General features: G+C 38.2%; 1 protein-coding gene across 1 annotated transcript in view; it reads left to right on the forward strand.

Moving 5' to 3' along the window:
- The first annotated feature begins 3,359 nt into the window (after positions 1 to 3,359).
- The window catches only part of LOC127427368 (1-phosphatidylinositol 4,5-bisphosphate phosphodiesterase epsilon-1-like), a 157,713-nt gene continuing 136,622 nt past the window's right edge, over positions 3,360 to 24,450 (forward strand). Inside the window, exons 1-2 of the mRNA XM_051674935.1 lie at positions 3,360 to 3,464; positions 19,444 to 20,851. Coding sequence (XP_051530895.1) covers positions 19,688 to 20,851 — 1,164 coding nt within the window. The 5' untranslated portion in view covers positions 3,360 to 3,464; positions 19,444 to 19,687. The remainder of the gene's footprint in view (positions 3,465 to 19,443; positions 20,852 to 24,450) is intronic.

The raw sequence follows: 24,450 nt of genomic DNA on the forward strand, positions 1-24,450 counted from the left end.
TAAAGTACAGTAAGCATTATCTATAACCAAATTTACAGGTTCTTAAGGGTCATCAACATCAATGTTGAGTTTTACAATGAGGGGATTGGGATAGCCTTACTTTAAAGACAATTTCGAGATATTTTCGAAACTTCTGATGAGCAACACTAATGTTGTTAACTCTTCATGATCAACTGCTTACTTAAGTGACTTTGGATACAAGTGTGTGCCAATGAATCATTGTAAGCTTAACAGAAACCCTAATTAAATCAACTCAAAGTAATAAAGAAGTTATTTAAATGAAATTAACAAAGTAATTAAAAAAAATAAAAATAAAAAATAATATATATATATATATATATATATATATATATATATATATATATATATATATATATATATATGGATATTATATTAAAAGAACATTTGTGCATAGGTACCTGACCCAGATATACGAAGCAGATATTATTGAATAAATAAGCAAACATGCAAATTGCTTGCTTGGATATAATTGCAGAATGTTTCTCTTTTCACTACTTTCTTTGTGTATGGAATAGCCCTATTTTAACATTATACCCCATAATTTAATTGATCAATTTGCTTTATACATTGCTATCCTTTCTCTAAAGAGCACCAGTGAAAGTAACATTTAACACCTGGCAATTTCTTGGTGCCATTATTGTTACTGTTGTTGTTATTTTAATATGAAAACATTATAGTGGTGTAACTGTAAACATATGGATTTCACTTTAGCATCTGTTTTATTTGATTGGTCAATTGACAATATTATGCAGTAGAGGGCAGCATTGTAACATTGATGTGGAGGTAAAACTGAATGGTTCACCACCTTTAGTTGTTGACTTCTTGTGAACCTTCTCTTCCTAGTGATCAGATGGAAAGACATGGAAACCAAGTATGACCAGAAATCCTTGCATGAAATCCAAAGACACAAGAAAATTTGATTTTAAGTGTAACATCAAGCCACAATCACATGTGTGTGTAACCCTTAACTTGACTTTACTCAAGTCATATTCAACTGCAAAATACAAAGGCTTACTTGTTTAGCAGATTAATTGCAACTGGAAAGCAATAGTTCCACATGCTGTAGTATTACATGTGACAGATTGACTGGAAGTGGAAGATTTCCACATTCTTTTTGGATGGCATAACAGTTCCCTCCTTGTGGATTGAGAATTGGGAAAATCATTTTTTTACTGCCAAGAATACAATCACAGTGAATATGCATTGGCATATGTCTGTATGAGCCCCTGCCTGAGAGCCCATTTAATATTCCCTGAGGTTATGTGTTAAACGAATGAGTGGTGGGAGGGACTGGATACAAGCCCCCATCTGTTTAGGTGTAGACTACCACTGCACGCACACAAATAAAGAGCTGGAAAAAAAACAACATCTGGAACAAATAATAAACTGTATAATGATGATGAAAAAATTGCTCATAAATGGATCAGACAGAGCTGTATATTCTGCATGAAAACATTGAGCATCAGAAAAGCAGATTATACAATTAATCTAGGTTACGCCAGGGAATCAAACAGTCTTCAGCCAAGGGAAGTAACCTTCAGATGTAGCCAAAACTACATGATGAGATAATAGCCATGCAGCATTCATAGTGTAAGTTTGAGGCATTGGTGACGCTTGAAGAAAAGAAAACAAAAAAAAAAAAAAACCCTTACAAAAAAGTACAGTGGCAGTACTATGGGACAGTAATGGTATCAGATATACATATTATAGTACATTGATGATATTGAATGATTAACATATTCATGTACGTACCATGGTATCACTTGCATGTCTTTCCAAAGTACTTCAAAGAATACCAAAGTACAGCTACTGTACATGTCCAAAAACAAAAAAAAAAAAAAAAATAAAAAAAAATCACATGGTATTAACATGGCAGGCTATATGTTTAAAAACATGCCATTCTTGGTACCATGTCCAAAAAAAAAAAAAAAAAAACAAACAAAAAAATTGCCTAAATAAATAGCCTGAATCAATAATAATAATAATAATAATAAATAGATTAATAAATAAATAAACAAACAAATAAAAAATTGTATTAATGATATTTTATATACATATGATAACTATATTATGTACTATAGTAATTATAATATGGTACTCTAAGGCAGGTGTTTTCAAACTTTTTGATGCAGAGGATCCCCAAATATAAAGATTTCCTTGCAAATGAAGATCCCGTTTCTAAAATGTAAAGGCAGTTATTATTTTTCATGTATAAAGACCCATTTATACTGTGTTAAAAAAAATAATAAGGGTGACATTATAAAGACAACATGCTGTCTGCAAAAATAAATAATTATATTTTATACTGTCACTGTACCAAAGCCAAAAAGTTATTTGAAAATTATCTGGAAAATACTCGCTTTGTATTAAGTTGACAGAGTATCTTTTTTATAGCCTTCCCTCTACTAGAATATTGTTAGATATATAAACCTGAAGAGAAACATTTTATATTTACATATTTTTCCCTCTACATACAACCCCAAACAACTCTTTTTATCACCATTTTTTATGGACCCCCTAGCACACCCTTGCGGCCGCCTTGGGGTGCACAAAAAAACAACAGTAAATAAATAAATAAATAATTATTCCCATTGTACGTGGAAAAATCCTGGTATCATGTCCATAAAAAACCCAAAGCAAAGCAAAGCAAAGCAAAAAAACCAAAAAATAAATAAATAAAAAAAAAAACAAACAAACAAAAAAAAAAAAAACAACAAAACATAGCAAAAAAACCAAAAAAAAAAAAAAAAAAAAGAAAAAACATAACAAAGCAAAACAAAACAAAACAAAACAAAGCAAAACTACAAACTAAACAACGCTAAACAAAACAAAAAGCAAAACAAAACAAAAACCGCAAAGCAAAAGAAAAAACAAAGCAAAACAAAACAAAACAAAACATGGTAATATGGTGTTAAACCCATGGCGCATTTATTATTGATAGTATTTTAGTCCTTATATACTAGTACTTGTAATATACAATATATGCAGATATTTACACGATGAATAAATATATTATATTAACACAATTTATACATGAATCATAATGAATGATTATCATAACATATACAATGGTATTTACTTCAAGGAATATCATGGTAGTACAGAAATATCATGGTATTACCATTAGTATCATCTTCAACATTATGTTTTTTATGAATAAAAATATGAATGAAGACATTTTAAACGTGTGGTTCTGACAGTAATGAACAGTGAGAGTGTGTTGAGCGTTGCAGTGAGAGCTGAAAGTGGGTTTAACAGACATTCCGATGCCGTGACACCTCACTGCAAATCACGAGCGCTGACTTTCCCGCGTCCACTAACTTCAGTCAGTGCAACCTTCGTGTTTCAGTACTGTTGCCGCGAGTCTCACTCTCCGAAACCACGATGAAGTTTCTCGATGTTTTCGAGCGTAGGACGGTTTTCGGATTTGACTGTGTGCAGCGGTAAGTTGTTTCTCCAGTCTTTAGCACGTGTTTGTTTATTGTTGCCTCGTTTGTTACAGAGTTCGTGATACGCATTTAGTAAATATTCTGCCTTGTGGTTGGGTTTGTATGTGACTTTGTTATTTGTATAGTCATATTACAACAGAAGTAAATGAGGAAAAAGACAGATTGCCACTGCACTGACTGGTGTGTATTCATTTTATTCAATTGTTTTATTTAGAGTATGTTTATACCATGATGTACTATTTACTAAAGTAGGTACTTTAAAGAATGCCAGCGTACTGACCTGGTACATATGCAAAAGAAACAATCGATATTATGTCCAAAACACCATGATAATACCATTTTACTCTTGTTTGTGAGATGTGAGATGTGCGATGCTATGTTGTCAATCAACAGGCAGGTGTTAAAGATTTAACTAGGACATAGCGGGTGTTATGATAAAAGGCATGTGATGATGTTTATAAACCCTGTGTGTGACATCATAACGATGATCAGTTTTAAAACGTAACTCTAATACTAAAGGAGAGTTTTTAGGAAAGGTATGTTAACCCTACAGCACAGACGTGCTTTTTCTTCCCCCTTTTCTGCCTCATAGATTCCCCCTTTCTTCTAGGGGCTCCCCCAAGTCTGGTTGGTGAAATCAGCAGTTAATGGAAATCTTATGTTGCTCTTGTAAGTCTCCGTGCAGTGACTGAGCTGACTATCATCTGTACCCTGTAACCTGATCATGCACGAGTGGTCATGGGCTCTCTAAGCTCCCTGTTCAAACTCTACATTCTGTTTCAATCCACTTTCATTTACCAGCCTGGAAAATCTGAATAGATGGAAAACTTGTCAGGTTTAGCTCACATGCCACAGCTTTTTTTTTTTTAAAGAGAACTTGATGGAGAAAGACTCAGAGGTGAATATGAGGGTGTGTTCACACTTGTAGTTCGGTTCTCTTGGTCCGGACCAAAAAAGAAAATTATACATTTATTCCTGGTTTGCTTAACGTTCACACAGGCATTTTTAACACCGAACCTAAAGATACAAAACAAAAGGCATCAGGAAAAAGTCACAACCTGATTGGACAGCTTTTATGACGTATATTTTGTGACGGAACTTGCCGAACATCCAAAACAATGCTGGCTGCTGGGCGTAATGCGCTCGTTAGATTTATATATGTATATATGGTGGTATTTTTACCAGCTGAGAACAAACAAAGAGCTAATAAAATGTGTAAAGGAGTCAAAACAGTGCCAGGAATTCCTCCATTGCACACACAAACGAAGATATACTGCAAGGACGGCTGACGGTGGTTCCAACGCCTGTACCAAACTATAACGGGCAATATAGCTCCTATGATGAGAAGAACCGGGTATGCTTGAGGTCAGTATTAGGAAAATTACTTCCAGTTTTTGGTCCGTTTAGACGTCTTTGGTCTATGCTGCGTTCATATATCAATTGAACCGCACCAGAGTTAGTTTGGAAGCGGACCGAGACCCACTATTCAGGTGGTCTCGGTCCACTTGTTTGGTGCACAGCAAGGTTCGGGTGGCAGCGTTCACACTTGTTCAGATGAACCGCACTAACAGAACAATCGCACCAGAGTTCGTTTTAATCTAACCAAACCTGCCGAGTGTGAACACACCCTGAGTCTGGATAGTATATGGATTCATATTGGCTCTTTTGCTTCGCTTAAAACGAGCAAATTGTATGACATAAATTCTCTGAATTTTAATGGTTGGTGACAGTAGATCTGCATGAAACACAGCATTTTATTAGATTCTGTCAGTGTGAGTAATCGGAGCGGAATTGCTGCTTTTCTGAGTACACCTTGTTGTGTTGTGAAATTTAACCTGGGTTGACACACCTCAGTTCTATGTAGCTAAACGAGAAAGTTTGTGACAAAAACATGACACACCCACAAAACTGTCAGACTGATGTTTATGATTGAAATGCAGACTTGACGTCACCGCCTGCCTCATTCCAACTGTATAGAAATGCCCAAAGTGATTTCTTTGATTTTTACAGATTATTCTCTTGAACTTATTAAAATAAATTATACTTTTAGAGAGAGAGTTCACCCAAAAATATAATTTATTCGCCCTCATACTCAAAATTCATACAACTTTTTTTCTGTGGAACACAAATGGACATGTTAGGCACATTATGCTCAGTGGCAGCCCATCAGAAGGGGCAAGGGAGCCTCCTCAATAATTTATTTAAAATGAACATAACAAAAGTAATAAAATTAACCGTTGTTTTTATTCAATTTACCAACTAACGTACAATCCAGGTGACGGAGGACAAGTCTCAGTTGCCTCCAATTCTGAGACAGTCAATCCGCGCATCTTATCACGTGGCTCGTTGTGCATGACACCGCGGAGACTCACAGCATGTGGAGGCTCATGCTGCTCTCCGCGATCCATGCACAACTTACCACATGCCCCACTGAGAGCGAGAACCACTAATCGTGTCCACGAGGAGGTTACCCCATGTGACTCTACCCTCTGTAGCAACCGGGCCAATTTGGTTGCTTAGCAGACCTGGTTGGAGTCACTCAGCACGCCCTGGATTCAAATTTCCAATTCCAGGGGTGGTGGTCAGCGTCAGTACTCGCTGAGCTACCCAGGCCTCTTCAAATGGGTTCTTACCCACATGCATCCTCGATATTCGGCCTGACCAAAAATACATCTGGGTAATTTTATGCATTCTCTGTATGTGCTTGAGTATTGGAATTGAACTTCAACTTTGGATGATGTCGAACAAGTCCACAATACCATACAAACAATCAGCTCCTAGTATCACGTTAATGCGTTATCAAGCTTGCTTGTAGTTAACACGACAGGTGTAGAGAAACTTTCAAACTTTGCCAAAATATCGATGAAATAAAAGGAAGATTTAAAAACATGCGAAAGACTGAACCTATCAATCATACATTTTACTCAGTGACACAGTGGAGAATGGAGTTCCTCTACAGCTACTGTATTTGGTGAGTAGATGTTACTGTACATGGAATAGGGATTCTACTGGGGGTTGTGAGTGGTTGGAAATGAGATGGCTGGTGGAGTTCAGGGCGCCCAATTTTCTTTGTGATGCTGCCTCCATGCCGCAAGATACCGCCCCAGGCGGCTGCCCATGTCGCCTATGCCTAAATCCGCCCTGCTACTATATTTAATTGGTTTCAATATGGATTTACATATTTGGCTCCCCTGAAAATTCCCTCACAGACCACCACTGATAATGTTAGGGACTTACAGCCTCAGTCCCCATTCACTTTATGGAAACATGAGCAACTCCAACATTCTTGAAAATGTCTCCTTGTGTTCCATGGAAGAAAGATATTTTATGATCGTCTTTTACTGTGGCATCCAGTCACAGATAAACAACAGTTGACCTAGTTTTACGAATTTGCCTTTTATGAATTGCCTTTTACGAATTTATGATCAGATGTTATCCTAGATTGTCATAATCTTAATTGCACTTGCATATATGTTGTCATTGATGTCATTGTTTACCTATCACACATAGACTTTGTTTTATCAAGATGAACTGTTCCAGAACTGAATGAAGCTTTGCTTCAGTAGCCGCATGTTGCACGGGAACAGATTAAAGCGAGTACAGATAATTGGTCTGTGCTGGCTTCAGAAATGAGGGGTAGAAGGAGGGGGTGCGGTGTGGAGGTGGATTTGGGGAGGTGGGAATTCCCGTAATTTCCAAACGTTACAATGGCCTCATGCCTCGAAAGACACTCATCCCCACCCACCACTCTGGAGGCACGACGCCTCTTTGCAACTTCACTTCATAGTTTAGATAAATGAAAGGTGTCTTTGACAAAGTTTTTTGGACACTATTGTCTGTACGCCCACTGCAGGCAGGTCGATATCATCAGAACTTTGGACATTTGCATGTGAACATAAGGGGAGTTTGAGTCAGTAGAGACTGCAGGAAATGACCTTGACCAGTTGGAGACAATCTCTCATAATGTACCATATACAAATAAAGCCTTACAACTTCCTTACAGATGTTTTCAAAACTTTCCAAAGGCAAAGTATAATTTTTAGAGGTGTTGAAGTTATTCAATTTGACATAACTTTTTGATTTTGCTTAATAGGGCTGGGTATTGATACAGATTTCGTGATTCAGTTCTATTCTGATTCACAAGCTGTCAATTCCATTCTGACTTGAATTCTATTAATATGAATTCATAAGGGTTTATTTCAGTTATAACATCCCTTTGCTTACGTATAAAAGAAATCATCACCCATCTAATGCTGTTAATTATACAGGGGACCTTTTAACTAGGTGCTTTAGGAGAATATTAATTTTACTAACTATATTTCATTTTTCATAATTGTGGTCACATTTTGGCTTTTTAAACATGAACAAATAAATGTATTCAATCAATAAATATTATGTTTCATATACAATTTTTGTTACATATTTATTGTTAAATTGCATAATTTATACTGTTTACAAGTATTTACATTGATTTGTTGAACACATGCTAAAACCAGTTCAGTCTCTCTAACAAAAAACTGCATTTTTGTAAACAGCACCTTTAAATGAGCACGTTGACTCGAATGGCTTTACCTCATCTGTGCGATGCATGATTAGAATTAAATGTTTCTTTGTAGTTGTTTTTGATCAACAACTGACTGTAAAGAACAGAGGGTATTAAAAGAGACATTATTCAATGACAAATGTGTTGCGTGGATCTCGTCTTGGACACACACACACACACACAGAACAACTTTTACTTTCAACACGCTATGACTAAACTACACAATTACTGGTGAATGAAATGGAAACATTTACCAGCCAGTTGCCAAATATATTCACTTTAGACGCTTAGTGCGAAATTTGGATGCAAATGTGTGTGATTTCCTCTCATTGTAGTGGAGGGTTGCGCATTGAATGAAAGATCAATCTTGGGATTTAAGAATCGATAATGAAATCGTTCAAATGAAGATCGCGATTAATAGGAAAAACAATATTTTTACCCACCCCTATTGCTTGGCATGATTTTCTAAAAACTGATCTAAACTTCCTGAGCTGACTGGAACTGATAGGAGCTGCAGAGATTGGACTGAATGTGTTGAAGGAATATTCTGGGTTTAATACAAGTTAAGCTCAATAGACAGCATTTGTGGCATAATGTTGATTACCACAAAATTTATTTCAACTTGCCTTTTCTTTAAAAAAAAACAGTGAGGCACTTACAATGGAAGTGAATGGGGCCAATCCAGCTACATTAAAATAGTCACTGTTTCGAAAGTATAGCCACAAGACTGTTAACATGATTTTAGTATGATAACCTTTTCTGTGTAAAGTTGTCCAATTTTACAACTTCGTTGCCATAATGATGTAATGGCATAAACCACTATAAAACCCTAAAACGACTATAAAAACAATGATTTAAACAACTTTACAGCTGAAATAATAATAAAAAAGTTTTAACAGAAGAAGTCATGTGTTTTATAAAATGATTAGCTTCAAATCATCAAAGATTTAAACCCTCCAAAAACTGGCCCCAGCCACAAGTGCTGTTGATTGAGCATGACTTGTATTGAGCTCGGAATATTCCTTTAACACGTTAACTATGAAAAAAAAATGCGATTAATCATGGTTAAATGACAGACGCTAATCATTTCACATTTACATTTAATGTAATGTTAGATTTAATGGTTGAACAATCTACAAATGAATTTGAGTACATTCTTTGTTCTTAACCTCTTTAGGTCACATAGTTCAGTTATCTGATGAAGTCACATAGACACATAACACATGATCATAAGGACAAGGGTGTGTCTTATTTATCTGCTTTGTAATCTCATACTACAGCAGGAATTCATTTGAAAATGTGCTGTAGTAATGTTTCAGAATGTGTTGTGAGTGCAGTTTGGGGCAGAACTTTTTCCGTATCTTCAGATGGTTAACCAAAGGGAAACTTTTTGGGAAAATGTTTTTTATGATTTTTCCTTTATCTGTTTGTCCAACCAATGAGGAACGGGGGGGAGTGTTCAGGAAACATTAATTTCTAACGATCACATTATAAACCTTTAAAAACAGACCTTCCATGAGCTCTAAAGTTGTTAATCAATGGAACATGATTCCATTGAAACAATCCATCCACATTATTTCACCTTCATTTTTCACGGTTAACAAACTGCACCAAAAGAGCTTTGAAGCAAACGCCCACTGCCGCTGATTTTATTAATTAGTTGTTGCAGCCCTCTGAAAGCTTACAGGTAACCCATCACATTTTTCAAATGCTTAATTCACAATGAGTTTGTGTATTTATTAAATAAAAAAATGTGTTGCAATTAAAATATGTATATATATATATATATTATACTGTTGAATTTCACTTTGCTTAACTACGAAACACATTTGCCCAATTTCCACTGTCATAAATCCAACACATTCTTTCTTTGTTGTAGGGTGTGTTGTCTCCGCAAAACACAGTCATTGTGCTACTCCTAACTAGGTTAAGAGACCTCTCCAGCACTCAAACAATTTAGGAGCTGAGACCAAATCTTACTTTGATCCTTTATGAATCACACTTATTCTTATGTCTAGGAATAAGAGTAAAATGATGTCATTCTCAGAATTTTTTTTTACTCTAAGTGGCTTATATGGCCCCAGGTTGCTCATTGACTTGGCCAATGGCCTCTTTAGTGATTTTCATGGTCTGCTAAGTCCGTTACGGAGCTCTTTGAACATCTCTGGATCATAGCCTTGCTCGTCCATTTGTTTGAGGAGCTTAGCTAGGAAAAATTGGAGCACCTTCATCGCGTGGAGTGCTGAACCAGTTTGGCCCGCCGCTGAGTATGCTCTTCCAGCCAGTGCGGACGTTAGTCGACACTGCTTAGAAAGATAAATGGGGCGTGAGTTTCATGCCCTGCCGGGCAGAAATCTATCACTACTGCCTCTTTCGGGGGGTAGTTGGGCATAACTCTTGTTTTCCCCATGATCCACATTATTGAGAAGAGTGTTATTGAGAATCGCTGTGCGAGCGAGCTGAATAGGGCGTGTGCCAGGATTTTGTCAGTTTGTTATGAACTTCCGGGAAGAGCGGGGCAGATCTGCGGAATGCGGTCACTTGACGGTGTCCAGACTGCACAAACCATTCATCAAGGTGAGATTTTTCAGGTTTCTCCGGAGATTACACGAGACCGAGCTCTTCGACTGCCTTGAAAGGACGCGAAGCATCTCCTTTTCAGTGGCGTGTGCACGCTCCTCGCCCTTGCTGGGGGAAGGGGCGGTAGCGTCATCCACTGACCACCTGCCAGATGCAGCGAGAGATATACCATCATCATCCCCAGTGTCAGAACTACTGAATGTGATGAGGCAGCGTGCTCTTACAGAGGGCCAAAGCTCGTCACGCACATAATGTATTGTCATAGACGCAGTACATGTAGATTGAGGGGCTCACGGGGCGTGTTCCGGCACAAGGTCCACCTCAAATTCATCCTGCTCGACCTCGCGGGTGGGAGGGCGCGTGAGGCTCAACCATCCCTTAGAATGAGGGTGATTCGCGAGCAAAGTGTCTTGAGACTCATGCCTCCAGTCTGCTTCTATGATAGCTGTCTCTGCGTGGGCGCGGCCCAGACTGTGAATGCAGCTCTCATGCTGATCTGACTGCCGGATGTGTCCCTCGCATAAGAAAACACTTACGGAACAACATCTTTAAAAAGACGCAAATACGTAAGTGGCTCTTTTAGTTTTTTATATATATAGTACTGTGCAAAAGTCTTAGGCACATAAGATGTTTCCCAAAAACATTTATCTTAAGATAGTTATGTATATCTTCAGCTTTAGTGTCAATAAAATATAAATTAGGAAATATAAATATACAGGAAATATAAATTTTAGACTCCCAAACATTACATTTGTAAATAGAATAGATTAGAATAGAAGAACAGGGAGCCCTACAACAGATAGCATGGCCCCCACAGACCCCCCTAGTGAACATCGAGTCAGTCTGGGATTAAATGAAGAGATAGAAACAATTGAGACAGCCTAAACAGATAGAAGAACTGTGGCAAATTCTCCAAGAAGCTTGGAACATCCTATCTGCCAACAACCAAGAAAAACTGTGTCCAGGAGTACCTAGGAGAACTGGTGCTGTTTTGAAGGCAAATTGATAAATGAAAACTATTTATGGCATTATTTTTGAAGACATCCTTACTATGCAACATTTTTCTCCAGTGCCTAAAACTTTTGCACAGTACAAATATATATATATATATATATATATATATATATATATATATATATATATACAGTTGTGCTCAAAAGTTTGCATACCCTGTCAGAAATTGTGAAATTTTGGCATTGATTTTGACAATATGACTGATCATGCAAAAGTCTTTTATTTAAGGATAGTGATCATATGAAGCCATTTATTATCACATAGTTGTTTGGCTCCTTTTTAAATCATAATGGTAACCGAAATCACCCAAATCCCAAAGCCTTGATCAAAAGTTTACCTTTTACATACCCTTGAATGTTTGGCCTTGTTACAGACACATAAGGTGACACACACAGGTTTAAATGGCAATTAAAGGTTAATTTCCCACACCTGTAGCTTTTTAAATTGCAATTAGTGTCTGTGTGTATATATAGTCAATGAGTTTGTTAGCTCTTACGTGGATGCACTGAGCAGGCTAGATACTGAGCCATGGGGAGCAGAAAAGAACTGTCAAAAGACCTGTGTAACAAGGTAATGGAACTTTATAAAGATGGAAAAGGATATAAAAAGATATCCAAAGCCTTGAAAATGCCAGTCAGTACTGTTCAATCACTTATTAAGAAGTGGAAAATTTGGGGATCTCTTGATACCAAGAAAGATATCAGCCACAACTGCCAGAAGAATTGTTCGGGATGCAAAGAAAAACCCACAGGTAACTTCAGGAGAAATACAGGCTGCTCTGGAAAATGACGGTGTGGTTGTTTCAAGGAGCACAATATGACAGTACTTGAAAATGAGCTGCATGGTCGAGTTGCCAGAAAGAAGCCAATGCCACAAAAAAGCCCTCACAGCTTTTGGCACACTAATTTGGAGTGAAGAGATCAAAATAGAGCTTTTTGGTATAACTATACATGCTATTTTTGGAGAGGGGTCAACAAGGCCTATAGTGAAAAGAATACCATCCCCACTGTGAAGCATGGTGGTGGCTCACTGATGTTTTGGGGGGGTGTGAGCTCTAAAGGCATGGGGAATCTTGTGAAAATTGATGGCAAGATGAATGCAGCATGTTATCAGAAAATACTGGCAGACAATATGCATTCTTCTGCACGAAAGCTGTGCATGGGACGCTCTTGGACATTCCAGCAAGACAATGACCCTAAGCACAAGGCCAAGTTGACACTCCAGTGGTTACAGCAGAAAAAGGTGAAGGTTCTGGAGTGGCCATCACAGTCTCCTGACCTTAATATCATCGAGCCACTCTGGGGAGATCTCAAACGTGTGGTTCATGCAAGACAACCAAAGACTTTGCATGACCTGGAGGCATTTTGCCAAGATGAATGGGCAGCTATACCACCTGCAAGAATTTGGGGCCTCATAGACAACTATTACAAAAGACTGCATGCTGTCATTGATGCTAAAGGGGGCAATACACAGTATTAAGAACTAAGGGTATGCAACAGGGGTTGCATTGAACAGGGGTCATTTCATTTTTTTCTTTGTTGTTTTGTTTTGTGATTGTGCCATTCTGTTATAACCTACAGTTGAATATGAATCCCATAAGAAATAAAAGAAATGTGTTTTGCCTATATTACCAATTCTCCAAGGGTATGCAAACTTTTGCGCACAACTGTGTGTGTGTGTGTGTGTGTATGTATGTGTGTGTGTGTGTGTGTGTATATATATATATATATATATATATATATATATATATATATATATAATATATATATATATATATTATATGCAGACACACACACACATACATACATAATAACACAATAGCTTATAAGGATACAAAACTCCTGCCGAAGCTCTGCGAGGAATCAGGAAGCTGAAGCGGCCCGTTCACCAGCGAAGGGTCAAGGCGGAGTAAATGTTTGCCGGAACACTGCAGGGGAGCGGAGAGTCTTCTCGTTGGTGTGAAGATCCCACACGCTGACTGTTGTATGTTGATGGCGAAGTAGTAGAGGGCTTCTAGATGAGAGATGAATCGCTGTCGTGAAAGAAAAAAATTCTGAGGAATGGTATTTGTGCGCCTGCTTTTATAGAGGACAGCTTCACGCCTAAAAGAGCGGGGCTCAAACACCATAGCCAATATTAGAATATTGGCATTAATGTAGAGAGGTTTCAACTAGGTCATGTAGAAGGACACTCCCTATATGCATTAGCAGAACACAATGTCTCGTTCCCTTCATCTCAGGGAACCAAGTTTGTATACGTAACCAAGACATTTTCATGACAGCAGGGCTTAGGTATAGCCTGCTAATACTTCCTAACAGTCCGATTTCATGACTAATTCAGTCAGCTAGTTGTGTGAAGAACTTTGCCGAACTGCTTGCATTTTTAGCAACATGTACCTGATCTGATCGTCTAGAAGAAGAACACAGACAATATATTGAAAATTACTCAAAAGTTTATAATCGATATCAAAAATGTATTTTTTTTTTTCAATAAATATCGATATTGCTTTATTGAGCAGCCCTGCTCTATACTTGATGTCTTTCATGAGGGCATAAACTACAGTCCCATGAAGCATTACGAATCATGTAATTTAATTAATTATTAAAAATATTGATTTAAAGTTGCTTATTATAGTAAGCAATAAGTATAGAAACAAGATATTTTTATTTTATTGCAAAATCTTCAGATATTTGCAAATGTATGTAGTTTCAGAGTGTAGAGATCCCGACTCTATTGCGTCATTTAAAGTGTATCATGGCAGTGGGCAGTCGCTGCAAAGCTCTTTTGGTGCAGTTTGTTAACGGTAAGGGAACTGGCAATGAGGTTCGGTAGCCGCTAGCTAACTATCCGGCCAGTATGATGTTGCGTACCGAACAAGACATCACTGACTATGCAAAACTGCTATCGAATGAACACAACAACAATGCCGACATCAACACCATTGGTGTTTTTTTTAATGTTCTATTTAGTTAAACTTTTTTTTTTCATGATCCGAAGCACTGATACGTCCTCTTGTTGACAGGCAAGAAAGTGTTTCTTCTTCAAGTGATGTTTATTGGCAGTTGGCAATCCAGCTTATGGTGCATTACCACCACCTATTGAGCTGGACTGTGGAGCATCACAAGAATTTATTTCAGTGGAGTCAAACGTCAGCTGAAGATAATGAAATTGCCGAAATTTCATCGAAAAGAGGCCATACACCTTATTTAGGTTTAAATCCTAAACTGAGTATACTTTAAAGGTAGCTTACCATCTGGAGTTTACTTGTAAACAAACAAGTTATGTTCACATTCATTCTTGAGGTCTAACAAACATGTGGAATCCATCTCCCCATTAATGGTAAGAAATGTGTATCGTAATGAATATCGATACTGAACGATATAAAAAAAATATTGTGATAATATTTTTGGCCATATCGCCCAGCCCTAGGACGGAGTCTTGTACCTTTGTGTTTTTGTGTGGTTTTAAAATACTCTTGTGTTGCAAATACAGTCTTGGGGGTCTTGCAAAGGCTGATTTTGTGCTATTGTTAGCATTGCTTATTTTCTTTTTCAGCCTGATATTTTGATTGGAGAAATACATTTAGTCTATGTAATATTAATGCTGGTACTTTGGCCTATTTTTGTGAAACTCTTCCCATTCACCCAGTCCATGTCTGATTACAACCACTCAAGTGCTGAGCTATGAAATGTTATAAGAAATGCTCCTCACTGTGTTAATGCAGTGATTTATTGTTGACTGCGTGGGTGTGGGAACCGAGCCTTGTTTGAAGACCCTGGCTGAACTGGCCCAGAATGAATGCAACCAATGCATACCAACCCAGTTAATCTTTTTAGGCTGCCCCCTCTAAGCAAGGCTGTACATTCCAGGGACCCACGCGTTTTTACAAGGGAGGGGGGTAGGCTGTTGTGAGATTTTGTACAGCTGTGCGATTTCCTTTGGAGATATTTTTTGCATGAAAGTGTGAATTTTCATTTCATGCTGCCAGAATTTGCATCCTCCTTTTGAAATACTTTCTTAGTGTTTTAAACTAAATTTCAGTTGTTGTGAGGTAGGTCCGGGCGATTAAAAACGATATCGATATTTAATGACATTTTCGATATAGATTATAAACTTTTGAGTAATTTTTGATATTTAGCCAATTTTGTACATCTAGACGATCGGATCGTACATATTTCTAAAACACAAGCAGTTTGGCAATGTTATACACACAACTAGCTTACTGAATCACTGTCATGAAATCAGTCGGTTAGGAAGTATTAGCAGGCTAGCGGTTAAATAGCGCTGCTGTTTATGGAATCCGGCAATGAGGCTCGGTAGCCACTAGCTATCTGGCTAATTTGATCTGGTTGAGATTTATCATGATTAAATCACAACAACAACAAAAACTCTACAACAAACATTAAAAAAATAATCATCTGTGTGTGTGTGTGTGTGTGTGTATGTATATATACATACAGTTGAAGTCAGAAGTTTACATACACCTTAGCCAAATACATTGAAGCTCAGTTTTCACAATTCCTGACATTTAATCATAGAAAACATTCCCTGTCTTAGGTCAGTTAGGATCACTACTTTATTTTAAGAATGTGAAATGTCAGAATAATAGTAGAGAGGATGATTTATTTCAGCTTTTATTTCTTTCATCACATTCCCAGTGGGTCAGAAGTTTACATACACTTTGTTAGTATTTGGTAGCATTGCCTTTAAATTGTTTAACATGGGTCAAACATTTTGGGCAGCCTTCCACAAGCTTCTCACAATAAGTTGCTGGAATTTTGGCCCATTCCTCCAGACAGAACTGGTGTAACTGAGTCAGGTTTGTAGGCCGCCTCGCTCGCACGTGCTTTTTCAGTTCTGCCCACAAATTTTCTATCGGATTGAGGTCAGGGCTTTGTGATGGCCACTCCAATAACTTTGTTGTCCTTAAGTCATTTTGCCACAACTTTGGAGGTATGCATGGGGTCATTGTCCATTTGGAAGACCCATTTGTGACCGAGCTTTAATTTCCTGGCTGATATCTTGTGATGTTGCTTCAGTCCACGTAATTTTTCTTCCTCGATGCCATCTATTTTGTGAAGTGCATCAGTCCCTCCTGCAGCAAAGCACCCTCACAACATGATGCTGCTTTCCCCATGCTTCACGGTTGGGATGGTGTTCTTCGGCTTGCAAGCCTCACCCTTTTTCCTCCAAACATAACAATGGTCATTATGGCCAATTCGCACCATACTACGTTCATCTCTAGGAGACAGAATGCGTCTCATTCCTGAGCGTTATGATGGCTGTGTGGTCCTATGGTTTTTATACTTGCATACTATTGTTTGTACAGATGAACGTGGTACCTTCAGGCATTTGGAAATTGCTCCCAAGGATGATCCAGACTTGTGGAGGTACACAATTTTTTTCTGAGGTCTTGGCTGATTTCTTTTGATTTTCCCATGATGTCAAGCAATGAGGCACTGAGTTTGAAGGTAGGCCTTAAAATACATCCACAGGTACACCTCCAATTCAGTACACCTCCTATCAGAACCTAATTGGCTAATTGTCTATAGGCTTGACATCATTATCTGGAATTTTCCAGGCTGCTTAAAGGCACATTTAACTTGGTGTATGTAAACTTCCGACCCACTGGAACTGTGATATAGTCAATTAAAAGTGAAACAATCTGGGGCCTGGGTAGATCAGTGAGTAAAGACGCTGACTACCACCCCTGGAGTCACGAGTTCGAATCCAGGGCATGTTGAGTGACTCCAGCCAGGTCTCCAAAGCAACCAAATTAGCCCGGTTGCTAGGGAGGGTAGAGTCACATGAGGAAACCTCCTCGTGGTCGCTATAATGTGGTTATCGCTCTTGGTGGGGCACGTGGTGAGTTGTGTGTAGATGCCGCAGAGAACAGCGTGAATCCTACACACACGCTATGTCTCCATGGTAACGCACTCAGCAAGCCACGTGATAAGAAGCGCAGATTGATTTTCTCAGACATGGAGGCATCTGAGATCCGTTCTCCGCCACTCGGATTGAGGCGTGTCACTATGCGGCCACGAGGACTTAGAGCGCATTGGGAATTGGGCATTCCAAATTGGGGAGAAAAGGGGAGAAAAAAAAAAGGTGAAACAATCTGTCTGTAAACAATTGTTGGAAAAATTACTCGTGTCATGCATAAAGTAGATGTCCTAAACAACTTGCCAAAACTATAGTCTCTAATATTATTTCTGTGGAGTGGTTAAAAAAATTAGATTTAATGACTTCAGTCTAAGTGTATGTAAACTTCTGACTTCAACTGTATATATAATTTATACTTTGCCTCAAAGAACTTGGAAGAAATTGGTTATTCATTATTTTATTTTTATTTTTTTTTAAATATGTACGTTAATTTTTTTTGTTGTTTTTTTTTTTGTGTAGATGGTTAATTACACACATTTTTACAGGTAATAATATTTGATACAAGTATGTTCACATGCCATAAAAACGGTGGACATGGTAATTAAAATATGAGCAAAATCTTCTGGCCTTTTATAGTGGACTTTTTAAATAATTGGATCAAATGGGCAGATTCAGTTCATATTAAACTTTTTTGGCAAGAGAAACTTGTATATTGCCAATGCCTTATTAGACACTATACATACAGATGTAAAATATATTGAATGCTGATATTTAATTTGCTGAAGTTTAAAATCTCAAAACAATTATTTTTATCTGGCTGCCGTTCAGTCTCTACAAATATACCTGGCTGCAGCTTGCTGAACGGCCAGGTCCTTCTCAGTCTTTATCACGCTTACGCTGGGATTCACTCGGGCAGTTTTGCTTTTGACAGTAGTGCATTTACAGATGATGTGAAGAGAAACAGCAGCTTGCCTGTATATCTCCCACATCTGGTTCACCGCTTGCGGGTTAAGTCTTCATTCTCTGTACAGTAAATCTGCTCCCGTGTTTATTATGCCAAGGAAATGTGTTGCGCATAATGAATAAGCATGCGCTGCTACTCCACACAATCAGTTTCTGTGCAAAGATGTGCAGTCAAGTCGATCGTTTAATTCAGTATTCAGTATAATTACTTTGTGGTGAAAAATAACTGTAGCGAAGTTGAATTCTTACTTTTACTTGAGTTTATTAAAAATTACTATTATTTATTTATACTTAAAAAAATAAATTAAAAAAAATTTGAAAAATGTGAAATGTACTCAAGTACTGTAACAAGAGTTGTTGTAATTCATTACTTTCCACCTCTGGAGTAGGCCTGTGCTTTAAAGGTAGATTACCCTCTTGAGTTTACTTGTAAACAAACAAGTTATGTTTACACTCATTCTTGAGGTCCAGCAAACATGTGGAAAGCATTTCATCCCCCATTAATGGTATGAAATGTATATCGTGATAAATATCAATATCAAACGATATGAAAAAAAAATATTGTGAATATTTTCTGCCATATTGCCCAACCATATTGTGAGGTGCAGTGTTAACAACTTCCCCTCTCAAAGAATCAGTGCAGCTTGGCTATGATAAGGAGTTAGAAACAACTAGCTTTGCCAAGTTAAAGACCAGATAAAACCAGTGTGTTTAGTTACAGTATGCTTATGTTTCCTTTTGGATTGTCAGATTTCTTCATTCATTGAGGAAACATTTTCAGGTCACTTAAAGGGGATGTTCACCCCAAAAGGAAAATTCTATGTTAGTCTCAGTGTGGTTACTGAATGGTGACTGAGGCTGTCATTCTGTCTAACATCTCCTTTTGTGTTTCATGGTCTAAGTAAATGATGACATGTTATCTCTTTAAAATGTGATGTTGTAAGAGTAGTTGTTTATTGACATTTATTTCCTTGTTCCCATCTCCTCCAGTGTTCTGAGCCCCTGAGTTCTTGGGGGAAGAGGTCATAGTAGGGAGGGGCAACTCTTGAGAAGACACAGCCTTCAATTTTTGCAGGAGTGCTGCTCAAGATCCCACTTCAGATCTGCTGTGATATTCTCTGTTCCCAAGGCCATCATCTATAGTAGTAGTTTGCAAGAATCTTGTCTCTGACTGCTTCTGAATTGCCTCTGTGTAAGTTGAGAGAGCAGGATCTGTCATCGGGTGCCTGGTGATATGAGGCTTTGTGTGGAGAGACAAGCACATATTGGCCTCATGAGCATAATGGCCTCTGAAAGGGCTCCCACTGTGCTTGGAGGGAAGGGTCTCAGTAAAGAGACTTCAGATTCTTTGGTAAATGATGGAGATAATCTTACATCTGTGAAGTATGGCTTGCCTGAGAGAGAATCTCATCAGAGTCCGCTCCATGACCCATTCAGTCCTTTGGAGATGGACCAGGAAAACTCACCAGGCAAAAATGACAGAACATGGAAGTCTTTGGATACTAGGTCTAAGAGTCTGGATTGCTTGGAAGAGAGCTACAGTTCAAGAAACTGCCACTGCAGCTGTGTAAGGCACGGGACAGAAGGATTGAACGTTTGCCAGCTGTGTGGGATTTGTGATCCAGTGGAAAGTGAAGAAGTCTGCCAGGAGAATAGCTTCTCTGCTAGATACTGGAGAACGATGCTCCCGCGGAGGAAAGCAGAGAAGAAAACGGTGGGGTTTTCTTCTGACTCAACTTGCCTCACTGGAGAACGGCCAACAAAGAGTGGTGTGGATGGTGTTCTGTGCCAGATGGAGATTGTTATGGGCCAGAACATGAAGGAGAGCCTGCAACCCTGTGGTTTGAATTTGAGGAGAAGCAGCCTGCCAGTATCCTCGCCACAAAGGCCCCAGTGCACCAGTGGCTGCAGTTCTGGCATTGATATCCCGATGCAATGCAGGATAGATCTTAGGTGTGCCCTGTGCCTTAAAAATGGCTTCTCTAGTCTGGAAAGGCTCAGCAGGAAAACCAAACCCAAGTGCTCTCTGGACAGGTGCCTTAAGAGGTCCGCACCCTTCAGGTTGTCTGCAAGTCAGGACTGTAGTGACAGTGAGGGCACCGTTTCTGACAGCGAGTTTGTACGTAACAAGAAGGAGCGTTCTGCTGTCCTAGTCAGAAGGTACCTCAAGAACAACCAGAAGATCAAGAAGATTGTATGCACAGGTACTAGAGCCATAGTGAGGACTCTACCTTCCGGTCACATCTCTGAGAGACTCTGGGAGACTATTTGTGGGAAAACATGTCACCTACGTGATAGGCGCATACACGAGGCCAGAGGATACAGCAGAGCGCTTCAGGCCATTCAGCTGCAAGTTTCCAGGGCGCTTCTCACCTACCCAGGGGTCAGATTTGCAGAGGTAAGGTCATTTTCTTTTCGCACTAAAGTTCTGCATGGTATGAAGGCTTGCTTTATAAGCTGTTTGTTGTTCAGGTGTTATGTTCAAGCCCTATGAATGTGCCTCTCTCAAAGTTGGTGCCACAGTTCCTGTACAAAATGTTTGTGTTTTAGCTCATGTTTTGAAATAAGCCTGAGACTGAAATTCTTTGCAGTTTTATCAAATGTTTATTTTACCATTAAACACTGAACAAATAACTATACATAATCCTGGCATTCTTAGCTTTGTTAGTGGATGCACAGTTTTATTTTGTGGTATTTTCTATGGCAGGCATCACTTTACCATTGGGGTTAGGGTTTATTTGGAAACCCTAAGTCTTGAACCCATTCTGCACCTTTTGTGCTATGGACATGAATGATACCTCCAATCGTGTGATTTATTGAGAAATGGTGTGCTTTGACTTTGAAGTCTTTGGTTTTTGAAGCGGCAAGTGAGAGAGAATTTTACATGCCCGACCAGACAAGTAGCCTGATTAAAATGTCAATAACGAAAAAAATTACTGGCTATATTTGTGATATAGCCTTGGACTGTTTCTCTTATTACAAAGTTTATATACTCATTATGCTGTTGAAAATAATCTAGAGTGCATAGGCTGCCACATAAATTGGAAGACAGGTTAGAACTCGCAGTTGCTTAGAAACAACTATGCCTTGCTTGACCAATCAGAATTCCATTCAACATTGCCTCAGGCAGCGGCAGTGAGCCACGTAGTTTTAATTTTATAATTAGCTAGCAATCTAGTAATGGGCAGGAATGTTTCTCAAGCCTCTGCAGCCCGGCCAAGCGTCTGGTAAAACGGCAAAACCCCAAAAGAGAAACACAGCAGGTTGCGAATCTAAAAGGTAGAGGAAATGTATCCCCTCTACCTGGAAGGTTGAATTTGACTGGGTGCAGAATGAGGAGGAAGATGTAGTGATGTTCTGCACTGTCTGTTGGATGCATACCAACTTGGCTGACAAGTTATCAGCCCGTTAATTTTAGTTGTGTAGACTAGCTGATTGACAAGTCAAGACCATGTTCTCAGCTTAGAAAATAAGTGGCTAACTGAAAAATGAGACAAGAATAAAGTAGAGCTGCACGATTCCGGATAAATTGAGAATGACGATTTTTTTGCTTAGAATAAAGATCATGATTCTCTCACGACTCTGAAGAAAAATTCTTATTTCAGTGATTTACAAAACCTGGACATAAGGGTACTAAACAAAGTAACATGTACAAGAGGTTCTGACAAAATGCTCTCTGCTTCAATCTATACAAAAATGCAATAAAGTTGTAAATCAAATATATAAATTTAAAATGTCCTAAGTCCACAAGAGAGTGCAACAAATACATTATAAACCAAACAGCACCTTGTGATTATTGCAAAAAAATAAAATAAAAAAAATAAAAATGAATCCTGTTAAAAAAACTACATAGTAAAAAAAAACGATTTAACCTGTTTCTCACATGCTAAGTAAAAGGCAAAACGAGCAGAAAAAAGTTTCATTAACAGTTCTATGTTAACTTGGTATTGCACTTGTAATCAAAAGTTAATAATTAAATAAATATTAACAATTTAAATTTAAAAAAAATGAGGCCTTCGGTGTTTCTCTTGTAAAAATTGCTTCAAGCTTAAAACCAACAGAGTAAACAGTATATATATATAAACATTAAAGATATAAATAGATATACATTAATACTGATTTGATGCAGTAAGAATGCCTGAATGCCTATAACAGACAACATGCAGCTTATTTACATTTAGACATCGCACAGATCTAACATTTTGAAGAATTTGTCCCATCTGCTTATACATTAACAACTGTGTTTGCTTTAATATCTCAAGACAGTGCAGATTTAATCCTGTCTGTTTACACTCTTGTAATTTAATAACAGCTGTGTTTACATTAATATCGCCTAAAGAGGGGTATTTTGATTAAAACAGCACACAGTTTCATACAGGAGAGCTGCATTCATCACGAAACACAAGCGCATGGGCAGACAGATGCATGTGAGAGTTTGAGAGCAGCCGGTTGTAATCAAACAGCGCACGGGAAGTGAATTTAGTCAGATCTTGGTAATGCCGTAATTTTTTTAGCATCGGTGGCTATTAAAATATTTAACTGAACAGAGATTCTGTCATTGTGTGGGTGTCTGAATCGAGATCGCGATCTTTTAACGATTAATCGTGCAGCTCTAGAATAAAGCATTCACTGTAGCATACATCATTAATCATATTGAAACTGTGGTAACTAGCTTGCTAGCTATATTGCCTGGTTACATGTTGCCGAGCTTGGGGCACAGTGGGCCTATATTCGCTAGGCTAAATCATCTTTCTGCACTGTGATCTTAATGTGATCCCTACTTACTGTAAATTATGGCGATGGAGGCTATTTCTTCTCTCCGGACAAGTACATTTTTTTTCCTCTGACAAGTGAGTGACCAATTTACTTGTCTGAAGGTCAAGCACATGAGAATGCTTAATGTTGAGCCCTGTATGCCATGTCATCATTTAATTCCAGGTGTCATTTCCATATCCATATTAGGGCTGAGCGATAGGACGATGCAATCGAAAATCAACGATATCTTACAAATATCCTGATGCCGATTTGCGATACTCATTGACATACAATGATCGACAGTATCGGAAAGTGGCAAAACCATGGATCTGGCAAGTCGGCAAATATATTAAACAGTAGCCCAGGGTGTGAAATTGACGAAGCTGAATCCAGTTCGCAAGCTTGTCGTCCAAATGCAGGTATTCCATGCGCGTATAATTTTGCTCATCTACCAGCAACAGGCGGGCAACCTGTAAGACATCTAGGACTGACACATGACAATAAATGCTGTTAGACACAAAGACACATGCTTGAAGAAACACACTATTATATTTTTAAGAACAGACAAAAGAAAAGCCACCAATGCCATGTCTGATTCGCTGTTTGTTCAGAAAGTGCAACGGGAGCCTGTCTTGTGGAACACGCGCATGTAAAGAGTTTTCACACTTTTTTAAAAAATTTTTCCTCCGTTTCATTCGTCTGAAAACTGTTTGCAGAATAATGTTGTCTATGAGAATGCTGCAAATGATCTCCATTCATCTCAGGAGGTGCTATGAGTTTAGTTTGCTTAATTTCCACGGAGTAGTTCACAGTTAACATGCATTGTGAACCAACTCTGCAGGTTCAGTAATATACTGTGTATGTTTGCATTGAAGAAACAAAGATGAAAGTGATTAAATCATAAAATAATGCAAGACACGTACACCTTACACCTAAAATTGAGTTCTATTTTATTTTCTTTAGGCAGGAATAACTGTATAGCAATATAAAACAAATTCAATAAGAACACACATTTGGCGGCATTAATTTGGGTTCAGGGAAGGGAATTTATTAGGCTTATTTATTATGATTATGATTATTATATTTAAATGTATAATTGTCTTCAGTTCTTAATTTGTAGGCAATTAGTCATTTTCCACCTGTTGTCGTTGACGGATACTTGTGTGATGGCAAATGGGGCCGTTGGAGACGGTAAATATTTGGAATTGGGGAGGTGGTTTTATAAGATTTTTTGAGCACTCA

Source organism: Myxocyprinus asiaticus, chromosome 36 (assembly GCF_019703515.2).
Source record: "Myxocyprinus asiaticus isolate MX2 ecotype Aquarium Trade chromosome 36, UBuf_Myxa_2, whole genome shotgun sequence".
In the NCBI taxonomy this organism is placed as follows: Eukaryota; Metazoa; Chordata; class Actinopteri; order Cypriniformes; family Catostomidae; genus Myxocyprinus; species Myxocyprinus asiaticus.